Here is an 18,098-nt window from a genome sequence, read left to right on the forward strand (position 1 = left end):
AGGTGGGTGGGTAGGTAGGTGGCACCACAGTAGGGCAATAGGTAGGTAGGTGGGTGGGTAAGTGGGTAGGTAGGGGGCACCGCAATAGGGCAATAGGTAGGTAGGGGGGCACCGCAATAGGGCAATAGGTAGGTAGGTGGGTGGGTAGGTAGGTGGATGGTTGGTAGGTAGGTGGATGGGTAGGTGGGTAGGTGGGTGGCACCACAGTAGGGCAATAGGTAGGTAGGTGGATGGGTAAGTGGGTAGGTAGGTGGCACCACAATAGGGCAATAGGTAGGTGGGTAGGTGGCACCGCAATAGGGCAATAGGTAGGTGGCACCGCAATAGGTAGGTAGGTGGGTGGCACCGCAATAGGGCAATAGGTAGGTGGCACCGCAATAGGGCAATAGGTAGGTGGCACCACAGTAGGGCAATAGGTAGGTAGGTGGATGGCACCACAATAGGGCAATAGGTAGGTGGCACCGCAATAGGGCAATAGGTAGGTAGGTAGATAGGTGGCACCACAATAGGGCAATAGGTAGGTGGCACCGCAATAGGGCAATAGGTAGGTGGCACCGCAATAGGGCAATAGGTAGGTAGGTAGGTGGCACCACAATAGGGCAATAGGTAGGTGGCACCGCAATAGGGCAATAGGTAGGTAGGTAGATAGGTGGCACCACAATAGGGCAATAGGTAGGTGGCACCACAATAGGGCAATAGGTAGGTAGGTAGGTGGCACCACAATAGGGCAATAGGTAGGTAGGTAGGTGGCACCACAATAGGGCAATAGGTAGGTAGGTAGGTGGCACCACAATAGGGCAATAGGTAGGTAGGTAGGTAGGTGGCACCGCAATAGGGCAATAGGTAGGTGGCACCGCAATAGGGCAATAGGTAGGTGGCACCGCAATAGGGCAATAGGTAGGTAGGTAGGTGGCACCGCAATAGGGCAATAGGTAGGTAGGTAGGTGGCACCGCAATAGGGCAATAGGTAGGTGGCACCGCAATAGGTAGGTAGGTAGGTGGCACCGCAATAGGGAAATAGGTAGGTAGGTAGGTAGGTAGGTGGCACCGCAATAGGGCAATAGGTAGGTGGCACCGCAATAGGTAGGTAGGTGGGTGGCACCGCAATAGGGCAATAGGTAGGTAGGTGGATGGCACCACAATAGGGCAATAGGTAGGTGGCACCGCAATAGGGCAATAGGTAGGTAGGTAGATAGGTGGCACCACAATAGGGCAATAGGTAGGTGGCACCGCAATAGGGCAATAGGTAGGTGGCACCGCAATAGGGCAATAGGTAGGTAGGTGGGTGGCACCACAATAGGGCAATAGGTAGGTGGCACCGCAATAGGTAGGTAGGTGGGTGGCACCGCAATAGGGCAATAGGTAGGTGGCACTGCAATAGGGCAATAGGTAGGTGGCACCGCAATAGGGCAATAGGTAGGTGGCACCGCAATAGGGCAATAGGTAGGTAGGTGGGTGGCACCACAATAGGGCAATAGGTAGGTGGCACCGCAATAGGGCAATAGGTAGGTAGGTAGATAGGTGGCACCACAATAGGGCAATAGGTAGGTGGCACCGCAATAGGGCAATAGGTAGGTGGCACCGCAATAGGGCAATAGATAGGTGGCACTGCAATAGGTAGGTGGCACCGCAATAGGGCAATAGGTAGGTGGCACCGCAATAGGTAGGTAGGTGGCACCGCCAAGATTTTTCCTGTCAACCCTGGAATTCAACCATCTGATTACTCTCTGACCTCAAGACTTCCCCCCCTCCAAGACCACTGGGGTTGTCGTCATGTCACAGGATGGGTAAGTAAAACTACCTGTTGTGGGTTGCGGTGGCCAGTCTTCTGCAAAGCCAGGATGGCAGTGTGTAGATGGTAGCCCTGCTCAGTGATGGCCTCCAGTAGCTCTCTTTCTTCCTGACTTAGGGCCGTCAGCAACTCTGCAGATGAGTCACAGCCTACGCCGTGTGAGCTACGCGGACGCAGAGTCTAAAAGGAAGAATAGTGACAGGCTAGAGTAAGGTTAAGTAGCCTGGGTTGGGTTTTAGTTTACTTCCTGAATTGACCAACAAAACAAAACACTCACACTTGTCTTTCCATAATAGCACTGACTGATGTTAGCTATTTTATTGAGGGGAAAAGTACTTACTATAAGTGTGATATGTTACATGTATGTTGATAACCAACTAAGTTGATCTGGATAAGAACGTCTGCTAAAATGTCAAATGTAGCCTAAGGTGTAATTGAAATGGAATTGATCCTATCCCCTAATACAACCGTATAAGGTGTCTGTGTCTGTCCAGTCTATCACAGAGCAGAGGGATGTCATGTTTTGACATAACAACAACACTAGCCACACAGACCTGGGAATAGGCTATACTTACAGTCTGCCTGTTGTTCTTGATTTCAGGGCCAGCTGAAGAGGGTCGTTGTGGCTGCTGTGGGGTCACAGAATTTTTCCTTCCCGTTGACCACAAAGAACGCTGCCTCTTTCTGCTATAGTGCCTCTGATCGCCATGGCACTGGGGACTGCTAGCCTGACCAGGGCACTGGGGACTGCTAGCCTGACCAGGGCACTGGGGACTGCTGGCCTGACCATGGCACTGGGGACTGCTGGCCTGACCATGGCACTGGGGACTGCTGGCCTGACCATGGCACTGGGGACTGCTGGCCTGACCATGGCACTGGGGACTGCTGGCCTGACCATGGCAAAGTGGGCTGATGGTACGCCCCTGCTCCTGTTTGAGCCCGGTGAATGACCCTTGCCTCCTGCAGTCCAGGACGGAGGAAGAGTTGGCCCTCCTGTTGCGACCCTGGTAGCCTCGACCTCCAGTGGAAGGCTGGTTAGAGTGGTGATGAGCCAAGGAAGAGCCTGAAGATCCGAGATGGTGGTCTTTGACTCTGGATAATGGGTGTTTTGGTGCAGAGCTTTGCGACCGTGGCCGTTCACCACCAGTGGAAGGCTGGTTAGAGTGGTGATGAGCCGAGGAAGATCCTGAAGATCCAAGATGGTGGTCTTTGACTCTGGATAATGGGTGTTTTGGTGCAGAGCTTTGCGACCGAGGCCGTTCACCACCGTGATAGGCTCCACGTTGTGTCTTTGAGTCTGAGGCGTTATCTTCAGTGGAGGAACCCTCGTCGTCTTCTGAGTAGCCAGCTTCGTCTTCCGAGTCGGAGACCATTAACTTGATTTTTCGGTGGCTATGCTGGCAGCGGTGGTGGGGGTGGGGTTGAGGGTGGTGGTTAAGGTGACGTGTGTCCACAGAGCTTAGGCTGTGACTCCTTGGTCGGAGGGCAGAGCCCCGCAGATCACTGTTCCACCTTAAATAAAATCAAACTTTATTTACAGTGCATTTAAAACTACAACACACTTTACAGTAAAAACGATAGAAATGAAGACAGCACAAACAAATCTGGGACCCAGGTTAAATTCGTGTGATTAAACATTTAATTATTTTAGAGAATAAAAGAGATAAAAGAAGAACACAAAAACACCTGCTGGCCGAGCGACTCTCCTGGGGACTGGAGAACATGAGCCAGTACGGAGGACAGGATGGGGGCGGGGCATCCCAGGGTCGGTAGCATCCTCCATGGAGCGCAGACATCACCCAGTTCTCTAAGGTGAACTCATACTGAAGAAGAACACTTTTTTTGTCAGTTTAAGTGTCTTGCTCAAAAGGTACAATGGCAGGATAAAAATAAAAAAAGGCTACCTAGAATCCCACCAAATATGTTTTTGTTGGACTCGGCAATCGAACCCTGTGCTTCAGTTACTGGCCCAACTATAATCTTTTTTATTGATTTATTTTTATTGATTTAACTAGGCAACTCAGGTAAGAACAAATTCTTATTTACAATGACAGCCTACCACGGCAAAACCCGAACAACACTGGGCAAATTGTGTGCCACCCTATGGGACTCCCAATTTCGGCCGGTTGTGATACAGCCTGAAATCGAACCAGGGTCTGTAATCACGCCTCTAGCACTGAGATGCAGTGCCTTAGACCGCTGCGCCATTGGGGAGCCCCAAGCCCCAATATCTAGGGTACCTGCCAGCATTATCACAAAACAATATCACATAACCTGCCATAGCCATGTAACTAACCTCAGTGTCTTGTAGTATTTGGAGGTGGTCTGGTATAGTGAACTCTGGGGCCGTAACCAGCTCTATCTCTCCTCCCAGGGGCCCCAGCTCCTGTAGTGGCCCCAGAGGGCTCTTAAAGGGAACCTCGTCTAGACTGGTCATCCTGTCTGTATACCCAGAACAAGAAAACCCATACATTTACACAGAAAACTCAGGGAACAACATGAAGGCACACACGCACGTACACTTAAATAAACAACACACACACGTACACTTAAATAAACAACACACACACACACACTTAAATATACAACACACAAACACACATTTAAATAAAACAACACACACAGTCACAGGCACGCACACAAAGATGCGTGAGCACACACACACACACACACACACACACAGCATAGGGCAAAGCTAGAGTAGTACTCAATTCCTTGGTGAAATGAATTGAAATAGCAAATTCTGTCAGGTGAATGTTATGATGCCAGTGAAGGCAGCAATCAATAGTAATCGATGGCAGTTATCTTAAATTATTGATCACACACATTTTCTTTTGCATTTTTCACAGGCAGTACTCACTCACCTCCCCTTTTGAATAGTGTTGTCTCGTCGGTCCACCGTGTGTGTGTAAAGTGTTGACAGGACAGGTGTACGCTGAATGACTTATATCTGGATAAATAGCCTAAGTATCAACACACAAGCTAATTCTCTTGATCACTTATAAGCCCCTGTCCTGTCTGACATCATCAGATGTGCCGTTGTTGACACCCTCATTACTGAGAGCTACCCTTGGATGGAGTGGAAACCATGAAGGGAAATGAGGATACCTAGTCAGTTGTAAACCTGAACGTATCCAACTGAAATGTGTCTTCTACATTTAATCCAACCCCTCAGAATCAGAGAGGGGGAGGGGGCTAGCTACCTGGGGGGGCTAGCTACCTTTAATGATGTACAGAGCATTCGGAAAGTATTCAGACTCCTTTCCCTTTTCCACATTTTGTTACGTTGCAGCCTTATTCTAAAATGGATTCAATTGTTTTTTCCCCCCTTATCAATCTACACACTATACCCCATTATGACAAAGCAAAAACATGTTTAGATTTTTTAATTTTTTATTGCTAATTTATAAAAAAATATATATAATCATATTTATATAAGTATTCAGATAGTTTTGGGATGGAACCCAGGATGTATATATCTATGATGGTTTATTTTCCAGGGAGGGGTGTCATGACGTTGGCCTGGGGGGATCTCTTTAACTATTCTTAATTAACCAGCCTGGTAACAGTATGTGTACATTATGTGACATTTGAGAGATTTATCAACATTTCCTGGAATTCAACATAATTCAAAATCCCTTTTTAAACTCCTTCTCAGCAAAACACCATTTTTACACTATAGTCCGGTTTCCTGTAATCTCCATTTAACATGCTGTTTAGTCTAGAACTAAAAGGCAAGTCTGGGAAACCAACCCCATCGATTTACACAACCTCCAGTTCTTGGCAATGTCTTCCTGGAGGGAAGGAGAGGATTAGATAAATGCTGATGTGTTGAGAAACAGGAACATGTTGTACAACACACTTTCAACACAGAGATTACACATGAGCTGCTTATGAGCTACATGGCCAGTTCTGCTCTCTAACGTGGAGGTAAACACTGGTAGTCATGGTGCCCCTCAGTGGTGGCATAGCGATTGTAGTCATGGTGCCCCTCAGTGGTGCCATAGCGATGGTAGTCATGGTGCCCCTCAGTGGTGCCATAGCGATGGTAGTCATGGTACTACACGGCCAGTTCTGCTCTCTAACATGGAGGTAAACGATGGTAGTCATGGTGCCATAGCAATGGTAGTCATGGTGCCATAGCAATGGTAGTCATGGTGCCCCTCAGTGGTATCACATTGCATTGCAAAATGGAGTTTGAACAAAACAACACAAAGAAGCTTTGACACAATCTACATTGAGAGTGTTATAAACATGTAAGACAACAAATCATTCTGTACAGAGATATACATTTTATTTATAATATTTAAACAACCACATCAATAAATTGAGATTTCACATGTTATTATGATTGACCGTTGAGAAGAGAAGCATAAAAGGAACTGAAAAGGAACCCAAACAATTGTATTATGGTGATTGTATTATAATAGCACATACCAGCATCACACGACATGGAACAGCCATGGTTCAGTGTGGATAGAAATAGTTAAAAGGCTTAAATTGCAGAAGAAGTGCCTAGTGATTGAGGGACCATGTTAGTAACACGACATACTGGAGCATTACTACAGGTGAGGTGGTGGCGGCGGGGGCGGCGGGGGGGTGAAGCTTGACCCAGACAGAGCAAAGTAAAACATTCAGAAAGAATCTAGGATCAGTTTATCCTTTTTAGATCAGAATGAATACGATTATATGGACCGGGAGCACCTGATCCTAGGTCAGCAACTCTGAAACATTTTTGAATATCAAGCCCTTGCCTCGGTTGATATCGATCTAACATTAGGTAACCCTGTGAGGTTAAAGAGAGCTGACAGGTACACTCCCTAGAGAGCGGGTTTCTAGAAGGGGTGGGGGGGGGGGGGGGGGGGTACAACACTGCAGAAATAAACATTCTCAACGTAAAAAAAAAGAAGGAAAAAAAAGGTCACTAGTCACTAAAAAGTCAAACGGTCAGCGTCTGAAAAAGCAGCCTATTCCTTATATAGTGCCCTATTTTTAACCAGAGGTCCTGGTCGAATAGGGTGCCATTTTGAACGCATCTCCACTCTGTTTAGTGTGCTGGAGTAGGGTGTAGTACGCTGTTCTGATGTTTCCCCTAACGACAGGTGTGTTGCTGTGATACAAACGGATTCTAAACTGAAGATTTAATAACGACAATTTTACAGGCCAGTTATGTTCATTATAAATTCCGTTAAAATAGTAAATAGGACGACATATGGAGTTAAATTACTGACAGAAAACTTTTGCCACCAATTTAACTCCATAGAAGAAAAAAAAACATCACAATGATGATGTGCTCATTATGGAATATCATACATCTAGAGAGCTGGGTTCAAATACTACTTCAAATCATATCAAATACTTTAGCTGGGCTTAATTGAACTTCACTATTGAAATGGAACCAACAGCATATTACCAAAAGTACAAATCCCACCCACCTGGTACTCTTAAGCAGGCCAGAGAAAACACTCTAAAGTATGTATGTATGTATGTATGCATGTGAACTATTTCAAATAGTATTTGAACCCCGGTCTGCTGGTGACAGTCAGGGCATTAGTTGTATATTGTTATGTAACATTGACGATAACCATATCTACATGTACATACTACCTCAATCAGCCTGACTAACCGGTGTCTGTATGTAGCCTCGCTACTGTTATAGCCTCGCTACTGTATATAGCCTCGCTACTGTTATAGCCTCGCTACTGTATATAGCCTCGCTACTGTTATAGCCTCGCTCCTGTATATAGCCTCTACTGTATATAGCCTGTCTTTTTACTGTTGTTTTATTTCTTTACTTACCTATTGTTCACCTAATACCTTTTTCTGCAATATTGGTTAGCGCCTGTAAGTAAGCATGTCACTGTATTGTGTTGTATTCAGCACACGTGACAAATAAACTTTGATTTGATAGTAAAACAGAACATTCCTAGCCCTGGTTAAGTCTTCAAGTGTAAAATATGATCCCAGTCATGTTAAATTTGTTTCCATTGTCATTTCAATCTGTCATCACCACAACACAAGAGGAGAGAACAGACAAATTACACAACCTACCCCAACCATTTTTAAATATATACACTATAGCAGGTCCATTTTCATTTTCTAACAACTTAAAGAATTAGCCTACTGTCCAATTCATAGGACCCCCCCAAAAAAGGTACTTCTAGAGCTCAAATCCGTGTTGTTCATTATGAAAACACTTATGGTGTGGTTTTAGTAGTGGTCTACGGTTTTATGGTGTGGTTTTAGTAGTGGTCTACAGAGCCTGACGGAGGTCTGTTTAGATGGCTCAGGGGCTGGAATTCCAGGAACCTACAGTTGGCTCCCAAATGTTCTAGAAGGTGTTCTAAATGATTGTAGATGTGACAGTTGTTGAAATGAATGACTGGACAGGGGGAGGGAGATCCGATCAGTTGTTAGCTGCCGCATCCACCTGTCTGGGCCAGTTCTCCTCTTCAATACCAGAGTCGTAGTCCTCCTCTGCTGGAGCCCTGGAAATATATTTACATCACATTTGAGTCATTGAGGAGATTCTCTGCGCATAACTAAAACTGAGAGCGAGGTAGGGTTAGTTATGCAGAGAGAGAAAGAGGGTCAGTATTAGTGGCATGGTCAGGATTAGTGGCAGGGTTAGTATTAGTGGCAGGGTCAGGATTAGTGGCAGGGTCAGGATTAGTGGCAGGGTCAGGATTCGTGGCAGGGTCAGGATTAGTGGGAGAGTCAGTTATGCAGAGAGAGAGAGAGGGTCAGGATTAGTGGCAGGGTCAGGATTAGTGGCAGGGTTAGTATTAGTGGCAGGGTCAGGATTAGTGGCAGGGTCAGAATTAGTGGCAGGATCAGGATTAGTGGCAGGATCAGTATTAGTGGCAGGGTTAGTATTAGTGGCAGGGTTAGTATTAGTGGCAGGGTCAGGATTAGTGGCAGGGTTAGTATTAGTGGCAGGGTCAGGATTAGTGGCAGGGTCAGGATTAGTGGCAGGGTCAGGATTAGTGGCAGGGTTAGTATTAGTGGCAGGGTCAGGATTAGTGGCAGGGTCAGGATTAGTGGGAGAGTCAGTTATGCAGAGAGAGAGAGAGAGGGTCAGGATTAGTGGCAGGGTCAGGATTAGTGGCAGGGTTAGTATTAGTGGCAGGGTCAGGATTAGTGGCAGGGTTAGTATTAGTGGCAGGGTCAGGATGGGTGGCAGGGTTAGTATTAGTGGCAGGGTCAGGATTAGTGGCAGGGTCAGGATTAGTGGCAGGGTCAGGATTAGTGGGAGAGTCAGTTATGCAGAGAGAGAGAGAGGGTCAGGATTAGTGGCAGGGTCAGGATTAGTGGCAGGGTTAGTATTAGTGGCAGGGTCAGGATTAGTGGCAGGGTCAGTATTAGTGGCAGGATCAGGATTAGTGGCAGGATCAGGATTAGTGGCAGGGTCAGTATTAGTGGCAGGGTTAGTATTAGTGGCAGGGTTAGTATTAGTGGCAGGGTCAGGATTAGTGGCAGGGTCAGGATTAGTGGCAGGGTCAGGATTAGTGGCAGGGTCAGGATTAGTGGCAGGGTCAGGATTAGTGGTTAGTTATTTGGTCCTGTGTGGCTCAGTTGGTAGAGCATGGTGCTTGAAACGCCAGGGTTGTGGGTTTGATTCCCACCAGGGGACCAGTATGAAAATGTATGAACTCACTACTGTGAGTCGCTCTGGATAAGTGTTAGTTAGTGGTAGGGGAGCCGAGGTAGGGTTTGATGAGATGCGTTTTCACTTGGGCACATCACATGGGAACATAACACGGGAACTTCAGGTCAGGGTTTTGTTCTTAATATACCTCTGACATGATGAAACCAACAGGTAGCACCGTAACACGGGAACTTCAGGCCAGGGTTCTGTTCTTAATATACCTCTGACATTATGAAACCAACAGGTAGGACCAGGACCATAACACGGGAACTTCAGGTCAGGGTTCTGTTCTTAATATACCTCTGACATGATGAAACCAACAGGTAGGACCATAACACGGGAACTTCAGGCCAGGGTTCTGTTCTTAATATACCTCTGACATGATGAAACCAACAGGTAGGACCGTAACACGGGAACTTCAGGCCAGGGTTCTGTTCTTAATATACCTCTGACATGATGAAACCAACAGGTAGGACCTGCATGATTGATGGGGTTGTTGTATACTACTTCTTCCACCAGGCGAGTCAGTGAACAAGTCATTGTTATTTCCAATGACGGCCTGTTTTTCTCCCTACGTTCTTTAGTGTAAAAAGTGTGTTTCTCTCTTCTTTTTTCCGGCCTAACACAAATAAAATACTTGCCATTGTATAATATGATTTGAAAAGTGAGAATTAGAACCAAAACAGGTGCTGACTAACCTGACGTATTGTGGTTCTGATTTGCCCAAGACGACGTCCTTGGTTAACTCCACAGACATGATGTCTGAACATGGCACCTCGAACATGGGCTCCAGAAGAAGCTTCTCCTGTAAAAAAAAAGAAAGAAAAAGAGAGACATTTCACACAGCAAACTGAAACAGGACATGGATATTAATAAATTAATTTAACCTTCATGGTCACAGAAATCACTCACCATAATAGAAATATCCACTTATATTTTATCGTCATCAATTGAAGCCATTGTGTGTATATTGTGACTGCTGATAAAAGACTCAAATACCCCAACTTATAGGAATTGAGCACATTGTCATCGTGTATCATTTTCTGTACTGACTGACCATGATGGACCTCAGGCCTCGGGCTCCAGTCTTTCTCTCCAGAGCCAGTCTGGCGATGGCCCTCAGAGCGTCTGTCGTTACGTTCAGTTCACACTGGAACACAATGACAGAGAGAGGAACACACTGGAGGTTAAAACAGGAACCGAGACACAGGAAGAGTGAATGTGATACGCACATCCAAAGACAAAAAAAATAAAAGATTATGTTTCATTGTCACATACACCGGACAGGTGCAGTGAAATGTGTTGTTTTACAGCGTCAGCCATAGTAGTACGGCACCCCTGGAGCAAAGTAGGGTTAAGTGCCTTGCTCAACGGTGCATCGGCTGATTCTTCACCTTGTCACCTTGGGTATTCGAACCAGCGACCTTTCAGTTACTGGTCCAATGCTCTAACCACTAGGATACCTGCCACACTAGACTAAACATGACAAAAACACATCCTTGATTATTGACAGTATTATCTGTGTGTTTGCTAAGTAGTAGCCAGCAGTACTTGTATGTGAGCTGTAGGTAGCCAGTAGATTCTCAGCAGGGGAGATGTGGTTCCAGTCCCGAGAAAGAAGGCCTTTCCTTCCTCACCTTGTCCATGCTGAACAGGGCCTGCTGCTGCCTGTACCTTGTGTTACTAGGGCCTGTACTACTACAGTGTGTTACTCCTACAGTGGTTCTTCCTGTAAAAGTTGCGTCATACTACAGCACACCTTGCGGGCTGCTCCAGAATTCTATGGCATGTTATTTAATTGTCAGCCATTGTTGCCGTTAGTGCTAGTTTGACCACCAGAGGGCATCTTTGAGAAGCATTTTACTTTTGTAATATTGGCTGTACTACTAGAGAATTTAAAACCTTTTTTAGTAAGAACATAGTATATGGGATTGATTAAGAAATGTAGCTTAATTAATTTGATTAATATTATGGTGTTTCTAGAAAAACAAAACTCTCAGGGTTTCTGTTAGGAAAATATGGCGCTGTACAACATGACTGTTTCCAAACTCCAATTGTAGACTAACTAATACCCAAATGGAGATTCAGTGAAAATAACAATCTCATTGATTTAACACATATGATTGGTACATAATAAATTCAGTGACAATAAGATAATTTATCTGATTACGCTCATAAAACCACTGTCTCTATCAAATTATTATAATTTTTTGTTTATTTCTCCGTGCGTTAATTGGTGGGGATAAACAAGTCTACATGGCTTACTGTAGTCCACTACTTTTTTTTATGTCAACATTCGTTCAGAACAATTAGCTTGATAGCAAGAGATCATGTCGCTCTCAAAAAGTATCAAGAAGAAAGGTGGATAATGAAAACCGAAGTTTCAGAGAAGAATGTATGTATGCGTTCATCTCTTCATCTTTTCCCAATGCCAAGCCAGTGCGTCTTATTTGCAATGAAAATATCGCTGTTTGCAAACAATTCCAATCTCAAACTAATTATAGAGGCCCGACGCAGAAACATTCAGTGTTCTTCCCGCCCATATAGAGGTCCGACGCAGAAACATTCAGTGTTCTTCCCGCCCATATAGAGGTCCGACGCAGAAACATTCAGTGTTCTTCCCGCCCATATAGAGGTCCGACGCAGAAACATTCAGTGTTCTTCCCGCCCATATAGAGGTCCGACGCAGAAACATTCAGTGTTCTTCCCGCCCATATAGAGGCCCGACGCAGAAACATTCAGTGTTCTTCCCGCCCATATAGAGGCCCGACGCAGAAACATTCAGTGTTCTTCCTGCCCATATAGAGGCCCGACGCAGAAACATTCAGTGTTCTTCCCGCCCATATAGAGGCCCGACGCAGAAACATTCAGTGTTCTTCCTGCCCATATAGAGGCCCGACGCAGAAACATTCAGTGTTCTTCCCGCCCATATAGAGGTCCGACGCAGAAACATTCAGTGTTCTTCCCGCCCATATAGAGGTCCGACGCAGAAACATTCAGTATTCTTCCCGCCCATATAGAGGCCCGACGCAGAAACATTCAGTGTTCTTCCCGCCCATATAGAGGCCCGACGCAGAAACATTCAGTGTTCTTCCTGCCCATATAGAGGCCCGACGCAGAAACATTCAGTGTTCTTCCCGCCCATATAGAGGCCCGACGCAGAAACATTCAGTGTTCTTCCCGCCCATATAGAGGCCCGACGCAGAAACATTCAGTGTTCTTCCCGCCCCATATAGAGGCCCGACGCAGAAACATTCAGTGTTCTTCCCGCCCCATATAGAGGCCCGACGCAGAAACATTCAGTGTTCTTCCCGCCCATATAGAGGCCCGACGCAGAAACATTCAGTGTTCTTCCCGCCCCATATAGAGGCCCAACGCAGAAACATTCAGTGTTCTTCCCGCCCCATATAGAGGCCCGACGCAGAAACATTCAGTGTTCTTCCCGCCCATATAGAGGCCCGACGCAGCAACTTTGAATTGGTAATTGAGAGCTGCACACACCCCTTTTTTTGCGGACATATTCAGTAACTTAAATGGGTTAAATCTGCAGTTTACAAAGAAGAGGGAAAACAGTCATGGACATGGTGCAAAGGCCTTTACTAGGAAGCTTGAGTTGTTGGATTTGGACTTGTCCTCTGGAAGGCTACTCCACTTCAGCACACTGAAGAGACGACAGGCAGAGGGACGAGGCCGCAGCATCGTCACAGAGCTGATGGAAGACTTCAGCACACTGAAGAAACGACAGGCAGAGGGACCAGGCCGCAGCATCGTCACAGTGCTGATGGAAGACTTCAGCACACTGAAGAAACGACAGGCAGAGGGACCAGGCCGCAGCATCGTCACAGTGCTGATGGAAGACTTCAGCACACTGAAGAAACGACAGGCAGAGGGACCAGGCCGCAGCATCGTCACAGTGCTGATGGAAGACTTCAGCACACTGAAGAAACGACAGGCAGAGGGACCAGGCCGCAGCATCGTCACAGAGCTGATGGAAGACTTCAGCACACTGAAGAAACGACAGGCAGAGGGACCAGGCCGCAGCATCGTCACAGTGCTGATGGAAGACTTCAGCACACTGAAGAAACGACAGGCAGAGGGACCAGGCCGCAGCATCGTCACAGTGCTGATGGAAGATTTCATCAAGCAGCTGAGGGACATCTTCTCCACCAGATTGGAAGACTACAGCATGTCTGCCCAAGGATATCATTGCGTTTGAACGTGAGCCTTTCACAGTCCGCCCAGGTGGGGAATTCTCCTCCCTTGCTAAGAAAACGAATACCCTCGCTGGATGAGTTTAACAAAAAAACATACATATAACCTTTATTTAACAAAATGCCTCCAGCTGTCCATCATTACTGTAAATAAAAACAGAATATCTAAGGGGCTTTTATATAATTATAATGCAGGGTTGACAATGATAATACTTCCCCTTCCAAAAGAACACGGACACAGACACACACAAATACTGACGCTCCAGATACTCCACTAGTCTAAAGAAGGCCAGTTTTAATGCTTTATTAAATCCGTTTTTAGCTGTGCTAACATAATTGTAAAAAAAAGGGTTTTCTAATGATCAATTAGCCTTTTAAAAACGATAAACTTGGATTAGCTAACACAACGTGCCATTGGAACACAGGAGTGATGGTTGCTGATAATGGGCCTCTGTACGCCTATGTTTTTTTATCTACCGTTACCAGCTACAATAGTCATTTACAACATTTACAATGTCTACACTGTATTTCTGATCCATTTGATGTTATTTTATTGGACAAAGAAATGTGCTTTTCTTTCTAAAAACAAGGACATTTCTAAGTGACCCTAAACTTTGGAAAGATAGTGTAGTTGTTCCCCTTGCTGTACAAGGGCCGCGGCTTTTGTGGAGCGATGGGTAACGGTGCTTCGAGGGTGACTGTTGTTGATGTGTGCAGAGTGTCCCTGGTTCGAGCCAAGGTAGGGGCAAGGAGAGGGACGGAAGCAAAGCTTTTACACAAGTCCAAACTATGAAAAAACAGCCCCAGACCTCCACCAAACTTTACATTTTGCACTATGCATCCGGGCAGGTAGTGTTCTCTTGGCATCCGCCAAACCCAGATTCGGCCGGCGGACTGCCAGATGGTGAAGCGTGATTCATCACTCCAGAGAACAGATTTCCACTGCTCCAGAGTCCAATAGCCGTGAGCTTTACACCACTTTCACTGACACTTGGCATTGCGCATGGTGATCTTAGGCTTCTGTGTGGAAGCTCCCGATGAACAGTTGTTGTGCTGACGTTGCTTCCAGAGACAGTTTGGAACTCGGTAGTGAGTGTTGCAACCGAGGACAGATGATTTCGGCGCGCTACGTGCTTCAGCACTCGGCGGTCCCTTTCTGTGAGCTCGTGTGGCCTACCACTTCGCGGCTGAGCCGTTGTTGCTCCTAGACGTTTCCACTTCACAATAACAGCACTTACAGCTGACCAGGGCAGCTCTAACAGGGCAGAAATTTGACAAACTGACTTGTTGGTGACGGTGGCACGTTGAAAGTCACTGAGCTCTTCAGTAGGGCCATTTTACTGCCAGTGTTTACGGACATTGCATGGCTGTATGTGCTCGAGACCTGAAATAGGCGAATCCAGTCATTTGAAAGGGTGTCCAGATACATTTGTGTATATTTTTTTTAACGGTTATGACAGTTATTTTAGTTTCATGACAGTCTTCATCCATAATCATGGGTTACACAGTTATACGTTAATTGTGCCAGCCCTAAGTACTACTAATTACCTTGTCAATGCTGAACCGGGCCTGGTACTGTGGTATGACAGTGTTGGGTGGTTCTACTACTAATTACCTTGTCCATGCTGAACAGGGCCTGGTACTGTGGTATGACAGCGTTGGGTGGTTCTACTACTAATTACCTTGTCCATGCTGAACCGGGCCTGGTACTGTGGTATGACGGCGTTGGGTGGTTCTACTACTAATTACCTTGTCCATGCTGAACAGGGCCTGGTACTGTGGTATGACGGTGTTGGGTGGTTCTAATACTAATTACCTTGTCCATGCTGAACAGGGCCTGGTACTGTGGTATGACAGTGTTGGGTGGTTCTACTACTAATTACCTTGTCCATGCTGAACAGGGCCTGGTACTGTGGTATGACGGCGTTGCGTGGTTCTGTCAGGATACGGACCAGCGTCTCTTCATCCAGACTGTGTAGAGGCACCACCACAGGCAGACGCCCGACAAACTCCGGGATCATCCCAAACTCAATGAGGTCCCGGGCCTCCACGAGCTTCAGCAGCCGGTCCTTCTCCTCCATCTCTGCCACCATGTCGGTCTGTTCACTACTGTTAGCCAGGTCGGCTGCCGCCGCCGCACGGCGACCCTTACCCATGTTGGAGGGCGTGCCAAAGCCCAGGTACTATAAAGGAGAAGAAGATTAGTGGGTGTGCTGAAGTCCAGCTACTAGACAAAAACTACAGCAAGTGATAACACTAAAACACTGAAGACATTAGACATCTGGGGAAGATCGCCAGGTCTAGACATTCATGTTACATTCCTGAAAATAATACATTAAAAAGGGACAAATAACTAAACTGCTCAGATAAGAGACACTCTTTGTTGACCATTTTAGAGAGGAAATAATCAGAGGACTACAGCCTTTTACAGGTCTGGGTGGATACACAGAGGAGGACTACAGCCTTTTACAGGTCTGGGTGGATACACAGAGGACTACAGCCTTTTACAGGTCTGGGTGGATACACAGAGGACTACAGCCTTTTACAGGTCTGGGTGGATACACAGAGGACTACAGCCTTTTACAGGTCTGGGTGGATATACAGAGGACTACAGCCTTTTACAGGTCTGGGTGGATACACAGAGGACTACAGCCTTTTACAGGTCTGGGTGGATACACAGAGGACTATAGCCTTATTACAGGTCTGGGTGGATACACAGAGGACTACAGCCTTTTACAGGTCTGGGTGGATATACAGAGGACTACAGCCTTTTACAGGTCTGGGTGGATACACAGAGGACTACAGCCTTTTACAGGTCTGGGTGGATACACAGACGACTACAGCCTTTTACAGGTCTGGGTGGATCCAGTACTCTGCTGCCTGTGACTGGAACGAATTGCAAAAATCGCTGAAGTTGGAGACTTTTATCTCCCTCACCAACTTCAAACATCAGCTATCTGAGCAGCTAACCGATCGCTGCAGCTGTACATAGTCTATTGGTAAATAGCCCACCCTTTTCACCTACCTCATCCCCATACTGTTTTTATTTATTTACTTTTCTGCTCTTCTGCACACCAATATCTCTACCTGTACATGACCATCTGATCATTTATCACTCCAGTGTTAATCTGCAAAATTGTAATTATTTGCCTACCTCCTCATGCCTTTTGCACACATTGTATATAGACCCCCCCTCTGTTTTCTACTGTGTTATTGACTTGTTAATTGTTTACTCCATGTGTAACTCTTTGTTGTATGCTCACACTGCTATGCTTTATCTTGGCCAGGTCGCAGTTGCAAATGAGAACTTGTTCTCAACTAGCCTACCTGGTTAAATAAAGGTTAAATAAAAGTTTTTTTTAAAACACAGAGGAGGACTACAGCCTTTTACAGGTCTGGGTGGATACACAGAGGAGGACTACAGCCTTTTACAGGTCTGGGTGGATACACAGAGGAGGACTACAGCCTTTTACAGGTCTGGGTGGATACACAGAGGAGGACTACAGCCTTTTACAGGTCTGGGTGGATACACAGAGGAGGACTACAGCCTTTTACAGGTCTGGGTGGATACACAGAGGAGGACTACAGCCTTTTACAGGTCTGGGTGGATACACAGAGGAGGACTACAGCCTTTTACAGGTCTGGGTGGATAGAGAGGACTACAGCCTTTTACAGGTCTGGGTGGATACACAGAGGAGGACTACAGCCTTTTACAGGTCTGGGTGGATACACAGAGGACTACAGCCTTTTACAGGTCTGGGTGGATATACAGAGGACTACAGCCTTTTACAGGTCTGGGTGGATATACAGAGGACTACAGCCTTTTACAGGTCTGGGTGGATATACAGAGGACTACAGCCTTTTACAGGTCTGGGTGGATATACAGAGGACTACAGCCTTTTACAGGTCTGGGTGGATATACAGAGGACTACAGCCTTTTACAGGTCTGGGTGGATACACAGAGGAGGACTACAGCCTTTTACAGGTCTGGGTGGATACACAGAGGACTACAGCCTTTTACAGGTCTGGGTGGATATACAGAGGACTACAGCCTTTTACAGGTCTGGGTGGATATACAGAGGACTACAGCCTTTTACAGGTCTGGGTGGATATACAGAGGACTACAGCCTTTTACAGGTCTGGGTGGATATACAGAGGACTACAGCCTTTTACAGGTCTGGGTGGATATACAGAGGACTACAGCCTTTTACAGGTCTGGGTGGATACACAGAGGAGGACTACAGCCTTTTACAGGTCTGGGTGGATACACAGAGGACTACAGCCTTTTACAGGTCTGGGTGGATACACAGAGGAGGACTACAGCCTTTTACAGGTCTGGGTGGATACACAGAGGAGGACTACAGCCTTTTACAGGTCTGGGTGGATACACAGAGGACTATAGCCTTTTACAGGTCTGGGTGGATACACAGAGGACTACAGCCTTTTA

The 18,098-nt window shown here is 46.3% G+C and overlaps 2 protein-coding genes and 1 non-coding gene across 5 annotated transcripts in view; 1 reads left to right on the forward strand and 2 right to left on the reverse strand.

Moving 5' to 3' along the window:
• The window catches only part of LOC116375785 (uncharacterized), a 25,233-nt gene extending 20,475 nt beyond the window's left edge, over window positions 1–4,758 (reverse strand). Inside the window, exons 1-5 of the mRNA XM_031832963.1 lie at window positions 4,657–4,758; window positions 4,089–4,234; window positions 3,479–3,615; window positions 2,368–3,304; window positions 1,802–1,972 (exon numbers count right to left, since the gene is read on the reverse strand). Of these exons, the coding sequence (XP_031688823.1) occupies window positions 1,802–1,972; window positions 2,368–3,304; window positions 3,479–3,615; window positions 4,089–4,229 (1,386 nt within the window). The 5' untranslated portion in view covers window positions 4,230–4,234; window positions 4,657–4,758. The remainder of the gene's footprint in view (window positions 1–1,801; window positions 1,973–2,367; window positions 3,305–3,478; window positions 3,616–4,088; window positions 4,235–4,656) is intronic.
• Window positions 4,759–6,064: 1,306 nt separating this feature from the next.
• The window catches only part of LOC109897676 (ATP-dependent Clp protease ATP-binding subunit clpX-like, mitochondrial), a 30,512-nt gene continuing 18,478 nt past the window's right edge, over window positions 6,065–18,098 (reverse strand). For all 3 annotated transcript variants that reach the window (XM_031832967.1, XM_031832964.1, XM_031832966.1), the window contains exons 12-15: window positions 15,535–15,834; window positions 10,498–10,590; window positions 10,139–10,245; window positions 6,065–8,280 (exon numbers count right to left, since the gene is read on the reverse strand). In XM_031832967.1, coding sequence (XP_031688827.1) covers window positions 8,199–8,280; window positions 10,139–10,245; window positions 10,498–10,590; window positions 15,535–15,834 — 582 coding nt within the window. In that variant the 3' untranslated portion in view covers window positions 6,065–8,198. The remainder of the gene's footprint in view (window positions 8,281–10,138; window positions 10,246–10,497; window positions 10,591–15,534; window positions 15,835–18,098) is intronic.
• On the forward strand, window positions 9,353–9,425 carry trnas-uga (transfer RNA serine (anticodon UGA)). The gene has a single exon. It is a non-coding gene; the product is annotated as a tRNA-Ser (tRNA).

Source organism: Oncorhynchus kisutch, linkage group LG10 (assembly GCF_002021735.2).
Source record: "Oncorhynchus kisutch isolate 150728-3 linkage group LG10, Okis_V2, whole genome shotgun sequence".
NCBI lineage: Eukaryota > Metazoa > Chordata > Actinopteri > Salmoniformes > Salmonidae > Oncorhynchus > Oncorhynchus kisutch.